At 41.3% G+C, this 13,052-nt stretch overlaps 1 protein-coding gene across 4 annotated transcripts in view; it reads right to left on the bottom strand.

Annotated features, from left to right (window-relative positions):
- kaznb (kazrin, periplakin interacting protein b) overlaps nucleotides 1–13,052 on the bottom strand; it is a 102,753-nt gene that overhangs the window by 16,591 nt on the left and 73,110 nt on the right. For all 4 annotated transcript variants that reach the window (XM_053674055.1, XM_047149636.2, XM_053674057.1 and 1 more), the window contains 2 exons: nucleotides 6,419–6,555; nucleotides 4,645–4,815 (listed from right to left, as the gene is read on the bottom strand). In XM_053674055.1, coding sequence (XP_053530030.1) covers nucleotides 4,645–4,815; nucleotides 6,419–6,555 — 308 coding nt within the window. The remainder of the gene's footprint in view (nucleotides 1–4,644; nucleotides 4,816–6,418; nucleotides 6,556–13,052) is intronic.

The raw sequence follows: 13,052 nt of genomic DNA, 5'->3' as shown, positions 1-13,052 counted from the left end.
TTAAACAGTAAATAGCTCTGAACATCTACTCTTGGTTGTAGCTTTTAGTTTCAACTGTGAAGACTGAATTTCTTGTTGAAAAGGATAAGCCAACATGAAGCTCAGAGAGCTGTCTATGGGAGAACAGCAATCCATATTGAAGCTGAGAAAAGATGGAAAATCAATCAGAAGGATTGCACAAACATTGGGCATAGCCGGTACAACAATTTGGAATGTCCTGAAAAAGAAAGAAGCCACTGTTGTACTGGGCAACAAACACCGAATGGGTTGGCCAAGGGAAACAGCAACAACAGCTGATGACAGACACATTGTGAGCTGTGAAGAAAAACCCAAAAACAACAGTCAGTGACACCAACCTCCTTCACGGGACAGAAGTGAAGGTATCACAATCCACTGTATGAAGAACACTTCAAAAGTGTTTCATAGGACATATAATTTGTAGAGTGGGACATCTACTCTGTTCACATCAGAGGTAATTTTAAAACAATTGATTAGACATATTTATTTCCATTTTAATGCACTATGTCAGAATTCCAGTTTCCAAAGATTACATATGGCAATATGACGGTCTGTTTGAATAGTCTGGAAGATTCCAGAAATTGTTGTAATAATTTTTAGAAGCATGTCATAGTCACGATTTCCCCTCAAGCTAGCGCTGTAGCATGCAGCATGCTCAGAAACCGAAAGCGCGAGCTCTTAACAAACTCATGCTTTTGGGTCTTCAGTGACATCGACTTTATTTACTTTCAACTCGTTCTTTTGTTATGGTTTATGTCCTGTCTCCGCACCTGTATTATCATTTTTGGTTTTCAGCTGTCTTGTGTTTCACCCCTGATTATGTTTGTCATTTAAACCCCTCGTGTCTCTTTGTACTTCACGTAGTATTGAGTGTCACCATCACCATACCAAGCGGTTGTATCTTATTTTGATGTTCATTGTTCATTGATCTAGTTTCTTGTTACTCATTCTCAATTCTTGCCTTGCCTAGTTTATGACTGTTTGTAGATCGCCTGACCCTTTGCTGTTTTTTCGACCACACTATTGTCTCATGATTTGGATTTGTCTGCCTGCCTCTCTTTATTAAAAGCTCTTTTCTGCACTTGCATCCATCCTAACCTACATTACGAGGAATCGGTGACAGTCATTGGCTAGCTGTCATAACTAGACGTTAATTGGTTATATGCTGCATTTAGAACAACAGCATTTTTACCCTTGATATCGTTCTAAAATCCAAAAAACAGCCAAAACCTCAGAAAAAAAAGTTGTGAACCTCCATAAGTCCCATTCCTTCTCAGGAGCAATTTCCTAATAACTGAACACACTACAAGCATTTATACAATAAATTGTATGCAAACCTTAAACTCTTGGGACCACACAGACATTATGTCATTCAAGAAAGAGGCACAAATTAATGAATGGTGAATGAAATGTTGAAAAGTTCACCTGAACCCCAAGACAAAAACAAAGGAACTGGTTGGAACCAAAGTATATACCAAAGTTGGAACCAAAGTATGTACATCCGCCATTAATCATATATCGCCATGGCCTGAAAGGTTGTCACACAAGGAAGAAGCCTCTACTCCAAGACATACTCCAAGGCATAAAAGCCAAATTGAAGCCAAATTGAAGTTTGTAGGTGATCACCAGGATGAAACCCTGGCCTTTTGGAGATGTGCTCTCTGGTCAGATTTCCTTTTCAAGTTCCTTTTAACACACTTAGCACTACTTGACTATAGTACGCAGTTATAGAAGATAAATGATTTATTATTATGCTGCTGTCATCCAGAAGAGGATGAGTTCCATTTTGGGTCTGGTTCTCAAGGTTTCTTCCTTTCGTCGAATCTGGGAGTTTTCCTTTCCACAGTCACCTCTGGCTTGCTCATGGATGTATTTTGGATGTATCACAATGATCAAAGCAAAGTGCCATTTCTTCATTGTTGTCACATGAAAAGATATAATCAAATATTTACAAAAATGTGAGGGGTGTACTCACTTTTGTGAGATACTGTACATACAGCCACCTCTGAAATTATTGGAATGGTAATGCCAATTCTTTTTTTTCTTTTTTCTTTTTTTTTGCCATACATTGAATACATTTGGGTTTGAGATCAAAAGATAACTATGATATGATATATCAGAATTTCTAGATATTTATCTAGATATGTTAAACAACTTGGAACATGGCACCCAATTTTTAGGTGAGAAAAAGTATGGAAAAAGATCATGTAAAGTAAATTAAAGTAAATAACACTTAATATTTGGTTGCATAGCCCCTGCTTGCAATAATGGCATCAAGCCCTTGACTCACTGATATCATCAAACTGTTGAATTCTTCTTTTCTGATGCTTTTCCAAGGTTGTACCATAGCTTCTTTCAGTTTTTGTGTGTTTTGTGTGTTTCTCCCTTCACCTTCCTCTTCAAGAGGCGACTGTTTTTTCCCCTCTTATTTCTCTATATGCTACCTCTGGGTAAAATTATAATAATAAAAAAAATGGTATTAACTTCCACTGTAATGCTGATGATACAGAGTTGTTTGTTTGAGCAAAGCTTGATTTAGAAAAGTCAAATGCTGTGTCTAAATTTGACACATACCCGATGACTCATATTTATGAACTGCTCGATCGGTTAGACACAGCTTGCTTTTATTTGACACTAGACTTAGCCAAGGTATGGGTAGATTCCCTTGACTCCAATATCTTGAGAAAAAAAATGTCCTCTTCCACTCCGTTTGGGTTAAACCAATTTGTCCCCCTTCCATTTGATTTTTTTGGAGCCCCAGCTATGTTTCAACATCTCATAGACAGTATACTCCACCCACACAATGCTTATGGTGCTGCATATTTAGATGACATAATCAATTGTAGTAATGATTGACAGCAACATTTACAACATCTGAAGCCTATCCTGAGATTCCTGAGAGGGGCAGAACTCACAGTACACCTAAAGAAGCAACTGGACGGGTGGAAGTATGGTATGGCTTCCACTTGGGCCCCAATTGATAAGACAGAAGCAATTGCAGCCTGCCCAAGACCCAAGAACAAAAAGGGGGTGAGACAGTTCCTGGGGCTGGCTGGATATTATCAGAAGTTGTACATAATTTTTGGGACATCACCAGCCTGCTGACTGACCTCACTAACAAGCGAGTGTCAGATCCAATCAAGAGGACAGAGCCATTCAAATGGGCTTTGTGCCAGGTAAAAGTTTTTTGGGGTTTTTTTTTGTGTGGGGGCCTACTATTGCATTCTCAAGACTTTGCTTTCCTGTGGCTGGGGCCATTTTGTCCCAGATGGTGGAGGGGGAGAAGTGCACTGAGTGTACATCAGCCTCTTGCTTTCAGTACTACTTACTGGGGCACCTTTTACCCTCTGTTCTGATTACACCCCAGTCCAATGGCTCCACTGCATGAATTATGCCAACATACAAATCACTCCTTAGTATCTGGCACTTCAGCCATTCAAATTTGAGGTGGTCCACAGGTGGGGGGCCACAGATGGTGGTGGAGGATTACCTCTCCAGGGGTTATTGTAGGAAAACAGTGAGGGCTTTTACCATCTTCTCTTTTCTTTATTTTTGAGTCCAACTTTGCATCCTCTGTATGGTTTGTTTATTTCTTCAGGAATGTTTAAACAAATGAAGGATGAATATGCTAACTTGCAAAGTGCAGACAACTGGTCATGGCTGTAAGTGAAGTGACCATTTCCTTCTCCATGGCTTTCCATTCAGAATGTATAGTGTAAATAAATAAATAAATAACTATGTGCCCAAACAAGCCACTGGTCACTTTAATAGGGGTTGGGGGTTGGGGGGGGGGGGGGGGGGGTAGGGACTGATCTCTGTGACTAACTATGGCATACTTTTTGGTACCAGATGGGTTATGAACCTTGAAATGGATGGGCTAAATCATGGGAACAGGCTCATTGAAACTTGACAGTTGACGATAAAAAAAAATCACCTGATGTTTTTCCAGTCTTCAACTGTCAAGCTTGGGTGAGTCTGTGCCGATGATAGCCTCAGATTAGCCTCATATAGCCTCAGATTAGCCTCATATAGCCTCAGATCAGCAGTTTCTGAAATACTTAAACCAGCCTGGTATCAACAACCATGCTATGATCAAAGTCACAGAAATCACACTTTTTTTCATTATGATGGTTGATGTGAACATTACCTGCAGCTCTTGCCCTGTATCTGCGCAATATTTTGCATTGAGCTACATGATTAGCTGATTAGATAACTGCATGAATGTGCAGGTGTATAGGAATTCCTAATAAAGTAGATGTTGAACATATATTATATAATATCCTGGAAAATCAAGAAACTTTACATCTGTGTATAATGGTGGGAGCTTGTCATGACAATTATTGGGAAGATAAACTGTAGGTTGGGCAGACAGAATCTTTAAGCAGAGAAATAATGTTCTTAATAAACTATGAACAGCTTTCAGGCACTCCACAGTGCTCAGTGTGCCTGTGAGTGCAGTTTAATTTAAATAAGCAGTGGCCATTTGTCTACAGTGGAGTACTGAAGATTGGAAGAGATCCATTTGGAAACCAGAGGCCATCTCATCTCTGTCATGTCTCTCAGCACAAGAGAAATGGTAAGGTGTGTGTGTGTGTGTGTGTGTGTGTGTGTGTCTGTGTATCTTACCATGCTTAGCTCAGCTTCCAGCTCTTTAATTCTGTTCTCCTTCATGTCAATTTGTGAGTGTAGGAGGCCAGCGTGCTCTGTGGCCTCTTTGGTCTGCCTGCGCAGGTCCCACTTCTCCCTCTCCAGCAGGTCTTTCTCCTTCGCCAGAGACTTCACCGCATCATCGCTCTCCTACACAAACACAGACACACACACACACACACACACACACACACACACACACACTTTCATAACACCTGAGAAAGCTACATGAATACTTTCAAAGAGACTTCCTTTGGCATAAGGTTGGCATACCAGCTGAGTAGAAGTGATGCACATTTTTGTAGAAATAAAGTTACAGTTCCATTTATATAGCACTTTTCTAGATACTCAAAGTGCTTTATTTAGTATGGGGGGAGAACTCTCTTCAACCACCACTATTGTGTAGCATCCACCTGGATGATGTGATGGCAGCCATAGTGCACCAGAACGCCCACCACACACCAGCTATTAGTGGAGGGGAGAGATTTATGTAGCCAATTCAGGGATGGGGATTATTGATATGAAGTTGTTATGACACTTTCCAGACTGATATACACTGATAAGCCATAACATTAAAACCACCTGCCTAATATTGTGTAGGTCCTGCTTGTGCCACCAAAACAGCTGTCAAGGCATGGACTCCACAAGACCTCTGAAGGTGTGCTGTTGTATCTGGCACCAAGATGTTTGTAACAGATCCTTTATGCCATGTAAGTTGCGAGGCGGGGTGTCCATGGATCCGACTTGCCCAGCACATCCCACATATGCTCAATAAAAATTGAGATCTGGGGAATTTGGAGGCCATGTCAACACTTTGAACTCTTTGTCTTGTTCTTTGAACCATTACCATTACAGAATACTGTTGCCATGAAGGGGTGTACTTGGTCCGCAACAATGTTTAGGTAAGTGGTACGTGTCATTGTAACATCCACATGAATTCCAGGACCGGAGGTTTCCCAGCAGAAAATTGCCCACAGCATTACACTTCCTCCACCAGCTTGCCTTCTTCCCATAGTGCATCCTAGTGCCATCTGTGCATAGTGCAATCCACATGATGTTAAAGAAAACATGATCAGACCAGGCCACCTTCTTCTATTGCTCTATGGTATAAGTCTGATGCCCATTGTAATCATGTTTGGCAGTGGATATGGGGCAGCATGGGAACTCTGACTGATCATAGACAGCATTAACTTTCAGCAGTTTGTGCTATAGTAGCTCTTCTGTGGGATCGGACCAGACAGGTCACTCCACACATGCATCATTGATCTTTGGACACCCATGACCCTGACAATGGTTCACTGGTTGTCCTTCCTTGAACCACTTTTGGTAGGTACTAACCACTGCACATTGGGAACACCATATAAGATCTGCCATTTTAGAGACCAGCCGTCTAGCCATCACAATTTGGACGTTGCAAAGTCACTCAGATCCTTTTTTTATCCTCCACTTTTCCTGCTTCCAACACATCAACTTTAAGAATTGACTATTTACTTTCTGCCTAATGTATTAATGTATTATTAACATAATCAATGTTATTCACTTTGTTAATCTTATTCAATGTTATTCACATTTAATTTTATGGCTGATCAGTGTATATTACAGCATCATAACAACTGATTCGGTGTTCACTGTATTTTCAGTAACGTATAAGTAATGTGAGAGTAACAGGAAGGGTTTTGTTTTTCTGCTATCAGAAGGTTGTGGTGAATAATGAGATTTACTTAGGCTAATGGGTGTAATGAGTGACACTGACCTTTCTGTGCTGGTCGTAGTTCCTGATGAAGTCTCGAAGCTGTTCTTCATGGCTCTCTAATGTAGTGTACAGCTGCTGCATCTGGTTCACTAAGTCAACCTTCTCTGCCTTTAACCTCGTACGGTCGCATTTCATAGCTAGACATCCACAACCACACACACATGCACACACATTTTATTTTTTAGACATTGTTTTCATGTTTTCATTTCTAAAAAAAAAATTGTTTCATTGTTTTTTCTTTTTTGACCCTCAGGTTAAAGTGTAAAAATGCACTCATCATTTCTTTTAATCCTGGATTGCAATGTGAAATATATGTTCAATTTTATCAGTAGATTATAATGCAATTTTAAAGTGCAGTATGTAGTACACCCTCAGGGATCCCTACAGACCAAGCATGATTTGTTAATTAATGTAAAAGGAATTTCTGCAGTGTCCTAGGTTAAAAAAAAGTGCACCTAAGTAACACAAACGGATATAAATATCTTTATTTAGAACAAAGCTATATAATTCAGAAGACATTAGACTATCATTTTAAATTGCTATAAAATTATAAAATAATCTAAAAACCCCCAAAACTGTACTTAAATATAAGAGCACAGATATGCAACAGAATTGTCAGCTGGTTAGAGCAGGAGGACAAGGTACAAATAGTTCTTCTGTTGTTGGAAAAGAGCCCTCCACATTTATAAACACACACACACACACACACACTTACACACTTGTCTTACTATTAGAGTTGGGGTACTCAATCCCGGATTTGGACGCGAGTCTGAAATAGAGCCCAATTATGAACGAATTCGGACTTGTCATGCACTCAGGTAAATTTGCACTTGAACTTGACACGGACATGGATTTTGTCAGAGTTCAGTCCGCGTTATGAACTTGAAAAGAAAGATAAAAAATAAATAACAACATAAAATTAAGATAATAAGTGGGGTGCAGCTTGTGAACAGGCAAGGCAGGCAAATGTGATAAATATGGAGGAGATAGTGGCTGCATTTGCACTAACCATGGCCTGTAGGCAGCATTTGTAGAATCAATATTTAAAGAGTGTTGATGAGGATTGGCCTTATAATGTGGGTTTAGTTCCCTAAGAAAACGAAAAAATCAGTTTTTAGATATATAGTTTGTCAGCCTTGTTATATTCAGTGAGACTGCATGTCGATAGTTTGTGTAATGCTTGCAAAAAAGACTTAATTTCCTCTCTATCTTTTAAAAAAAAAAGAGAGAGAAAAGTATGAGTGAGAGAGAATTCAGGTAGTGTGTTACGCCTTGCTCCCATTTCATTACAGGGGGAGGACAGACACACTTTCTGTGTGAATTGTCTAGTGATGGAGCATGCCAGGGCAGCCCTTGAGAGGTCTGACTGTGTATATTGTGAACGCCTTACAATCAGGCAGCTCCGCTTGCGAGTTGCTCTCTTTGCAGCCGAAGGGAGTTGGGTTTCAGAGACACGTGGCTATGGACCTGGGGATATCATATGGATCTGGAAGTGGAGCTAGAGATGAGTGCAGCTCTATCTCTTGCTCTGTCTTCCTGGTGCGGCTCGCTGCCGGATTTTGGAACTCGCATTGCTACTCCTTCTTCCGCTATGGAAAGCCAAAAATCATTTATTCCTCTCTGACTCCGAGGAGCCAGAAGGGTGTGCCCTTCTACTAAGGGTTACTAAGGCTGGATGAGCTTTTTTCTCCCCAGTGAAAATTAATCTCCCTCACACTGCAGAAAACTCCCCTTCTTCCAGAACTGCATGACAAAATGTCATGCTTCTTGGGAAAACCATACATAAGCCATCTTTATAACCCCGTGATGTCGGATTATTCCAATGTCATTGTGGGAAATTAATGGCATGGCTATATTGCTATGCCAAAAGTGGAAGAGGCACTTGCAAGCTACCTCTCTCCATCGACATCAGGTAATTTATGGGGGCTGGCTTTGCCATCTAAGCCATGTAAGGCCACCTCGGCATTGGTGGGCAAGGCCTATGCAGTAGAGGGTCTTGAGTGTGGGTCACTGCATACAATGGCAGTGTTGCAGGCCTAACAAGCAGACCTGCTGAGAGAGCTCGACATATGGCAGCATTCAGCCAGTTCCTTCACCGTTGTGTTGAGTTCACAGCCCTAGTGTGAGGGAAGCACGGAAGGCCTGCCTCCCCCCACGGAGAGCCAGGTGAACTGGGTGGCCACATTTGCAGCCTGCTAATATGCCTGATCTGAGAATGATCAGAAAGGCCAAGCAGAAAAAGGATGAGCGGTCCTGAGGGGCAGCGTAGGGGACATCAGGGGACATCAGGGGACATGAGGTTGTTAGGGCCATTAGACCCCTAGCCAAGGCTGTTCCAAGTTTTCAGTGTTCTCTAGTAAGCAAGCAGGGCAAAGAAAATCTGATGTTTCCCCTCCAACAGAATGTGGAAACGTTAACGTCACTAAAACACTAAAAAAAAAAAAAAAAAAAAACAGGCAGCATGGAAACTACTGCCAAAAGTGTCTCCATGGGTTCTGTCTACTGTAGAAAAGGGTTACCGGGTCCAGTTCAGAGCTCACCCCCCGGTTCAGAGGTGTGCTCACCATAGTAGTCAGCACAGAGCAGAGCCCAACATTAGCACAGGAAGTAAGATCCCTTTCGAAGAGGGGAATTAGCTCAAATGGTAGAGCGCTTGCTTAGCATGCAAGAGATAATATTATTTGTAGATAATATTACTAGGATAGCCTTCTTTCATCTCAGAAATATTTCTAAAATAAGAAACATATTGTCACTACATGATGCGGAAATACTATTTCATGCATTCGTCACCTCTAGATTAGATTACTGTAATGCCTTACTGTCTGGATGTTCCAGAAGGAATATAAATAAGCTCCAGTTAGTCCAGAATGCAGCTGCTAGAGTCCTAACTAGAACTAGAAGGTACGACCATATCACACCGATATTATCAATACTGCATTGGCTCCCAGTAAAATCTCGCATTAACTATAAAATACTTTTATTAACCTATAAAGCACTAAATGGTCTCGCGCCACAATATCTAAGCGACCTTTTGGTTTTATATAATCCGCCACGCCTACTTAGATCAAAAGATGCAGGCTATTTGACGGTACCTCGAATAGTGAAGGCTACAGCAGGGGGAAGAGCTTTCTCTTATAGAGCCCCACAGTTATGGAACAGTCTTCCTATTAGTGTTCGGGACTCAGACACAGTCTCAGTGTTTAAGTCTAGGCTTAAAACGTTTTTGTTTACTCAAGCCTACCCTGACTAGATTCTGTTCTACTACTTCGCAGTCATAATTATCTTTTTTCTCCCTCTCTCCTTTCGCCGAGCCCCACACGAATTTATGGAGATACTAGAGATCCAGATCCTTTCTGCCTCTGGATGGAGCTCAAATCTTCTTTAATTCCAGACTGCTGGGACTACGGCTGCCCCTAAGGCCATACAGACTTCATATAAATCCATAATGAACTTTTTCACCCTAACTGTTGTTACCCAGATGAGGATGGGTTCCCTTCTGAGTCGGGTTCCTCTGAAGGTTTCTTCCTCTTAAAACATCTTAGGGAGTTTTTCCTTGCCACCGTCGCCACTCAGTGGCTTGCTCAGTTGGGATAAATTCGCACCTTTAATATCTGTATACCATGTTGATATTTCTGTAAAGCTGCTTTGAGACAATATCTATTGTAAAAAGCACTATACAAATAAAATTGAATCGAATTGAAAGGTAGCGGGATCGATGCCCGCATTCTCCAAAAGTTATGGGGTTAGTGGTAGCTCTGTGGTTAAGATGTTGGACTACTGATTGGATGATTATGAGTTCAAATCCCAACACTGCCAAGCTGTCACTGCTGGGCCCTTGGGTAAGGCCCTTAACCCTCAAATGCTCATTTGTATAAATTAGAGAAATGTAAGTTGCCAAATGCAGATATAATGTAAATGAACAAAAGGGCCATAGAACATGTACCCCATTCCCTGAGGGAGGGAGGTTTTTACAGCTGTTATTTCCTGTTCACAAAAAAGACAGGAGTATGTGGCCAATTTTAGATCTGTGTCATCTGAACCATACTCTTTGGACATATAGGTTGAAGCTGCTGACACTCAAACTTATCGTTCCAGTCATGAGAACTGGTTTGTGATGATAGATCTAAAAGATGCATATTTCCACATAGAAATATTGTCCAGTCACAGAAAGTTCCTGAGGATTGCATTTGGAGGCAAATCATACCAATATTGGGTTCTTCCCTTCAGGCTAGCTTTATCCCCTTGCACTATCACAAAGTGCAGGGATGCCAATCTGGCTCCATTACGACTCCAGGGCTACCATGTACTAAATTACCTCGATGACTGGTTAATTCTACATGATCCAGGGAACTAGCAATTCAATATCAAGATGTTGTTCTTGCCCACATTAAGAGCTTGGGGCTCAAGTTGAGCCTTAAGAAAAGTATGCTTTCTCCAGTGCAGAGGACAACTTTTCTAGAGGTTATAAGGATTCTACTACAATGAGGGTGTTTCTATTCCCAACATGCATAGGGTCAATCCCATTGACATCGAGCAAGATAATGCTGGATCTTGACATCCCCTCCAGTCTTTACAAGAGACTATTGGGGCTTATGGCAGCAGCAGCCAATGTCATACCATTGGGCCTATTGCACATGAGACCGTTTAAGTGGTGGCTGAAAAGTCAGTAATCAGTGTCATGTGGCAATGCCTATGTGCTCTGAGAATTTGGAGGTGTCCCTGGCTTCTAGCCTCGGGTCACACTCTAGGGGGGTCTCTTTCTCACAAGATGGTAATGACAGACACTTCCCTAATGGGATGGGGGAAGGATTATGTTCGCGCCCCCTGTTCAGGCATGCGCAACTAATTCTTCTCTGGGCAGAGGGAAATTTTTTGTCAGTGAATGCAATGTACTTTCTTGGCAACTGGAATGTGGGGGCAGACATCCTGTTGAGGTAGGGGCTGAGACCCAGGAATTGGAGGCTCCATCCACAAGTGGTGGAGTCCATATGTGGGAGGTTTGGCCAAGTGGAAGTGGATGTATTTGCCTCCGAGGAGAGGCATTGCAAATTAACTTCACACACATGCCAACTGTCAGAGGTATCAAATACCTTTTAGTCATTGTGGACAAATTCTCCAAATGGGTAGAAGCTTTCCCATGCTCAAAAGAAAATGCCAACAACGTTGTTAAAATTCTAGCCAAATAAATAATCCTGCGCTATGGTATCCCTCAGGTTATCGATAGCGATAATGGAACACCCTTTGTTTCTTAGGCAACACAGAAACTTTGCAAATATCTGAACATTGATTTCCACATCCCACTTCCACATCCCATATCATCCTCAAAGTTCAGGGATCATGGAAAGAACCATCAAGAACTGCCTCGCTAAGGCGCTACTAGAGAATGCCTCCAGCAATTTGGTTGACCTTTTGCCCATCCTATTCGTATGACACCTAATCAGAAAATGAAATTGCCTCATTTTGAGATCATTATGGCCAGACCATTTCCCACTCCATGGACAAAGAGTAACCCAGGTGTTTGTTTTACAGGAGACCTGGACGTGATTGTCACCAACTATACTCAGTCTCTCTTTGAAAAATTAACTAGCATGCATGGTGATGTTTCTGCTTCTCTCCCTTTACCCACAGAACAGCCTATCCACCCTTTCCTTCCAGGACACTGTCCTGACAATTTCACAACCCTAGTGGATTCACGCCAGCCATAACAAGTGCTGCTCATGAGTGACAAGAGTCAATACTGCTATCAAGTAGCCCTTAGGGGGCCTATTCTCATTTCACCTTAATACATGCACATATAGCATTATTTTGTAATAGAAACACACATATGAACTCTATCTTCTACTCTGACGAAGCTTTACTTCTTTGCTGTCTAGAATCAATTTACTGAAAACACATCAGAACACAACCTGTTGTTAACATATACAAGTGCGATATTAACTGCAACATTGCTTGCCTACTGGGAACAAGCCTCTGATTATATATACATCACTTAACTCACTGAATTAACACTCTTCTATGCCCTTTATATTGTCCTGACCCTTTGTAAATGTGTGGTTGTAAAGATCTTTGTTGTTTAAGGGAACGGATGACTTGGGGCAGGTGCAGCATGCACTCTTCCCGTTGGAACCTAAGAAGGCAAGTTCCAGAACATTTAGGCATGCTCTCTGTCTGTTATCTTTATTCTCCCTGTTCCCGCTTCTCTCTCTCTGATAGCCTGTACATCTTCTTATTTGAGTACACAGAAGTCCCTGTCCCTGTTCTGACACAATAAACTCTCTGTTCATAGTGAAGTCAAGCAATAATCTAACTGTCAGACCTCCACCCTCTTCCCCCTTTTCTGTATATACAGTGGGGGAAATAAGTATTGGGCACATCAATATTTTTTTCAGTAAATATATTTCCAATGAGGTTATTGAAATGAAATTTTCACCAGACATCAGTATTAACTCAAGAAATCCGCAAATATAAAGAATTCACAACATTAAGATTCATAAATAAAGTTATGTGTAATAAAGTGGAATGACACGGGAAAAAGTATTGAGCACGCTAACTGAAATTTATTTAATACTTAGTGGAGAAGCCTTTGTTTGTTATGATAGCTTCAAGACACTTCCTGTATGAAGAAATTAATCGG

This window comes from Ictalurus punctatus, chromosome 21, assembly GCF_001660625.3.
Source record: "Ictalurus punctatus breed USDA103 chromosome 21, Coco_2.0, whole genome shotgun sequence".
Taxonomy (NCBI): domain Eukaryota; kingdom Metazoa; phylum Chordata; class Actinopteri; order Siluriformes; family Ictaluridae; genus Ictalurus; species Ictalurus punctatus.
This window is presented reverse-complemented; position numbering and strand designations above follow the sequence as displayed.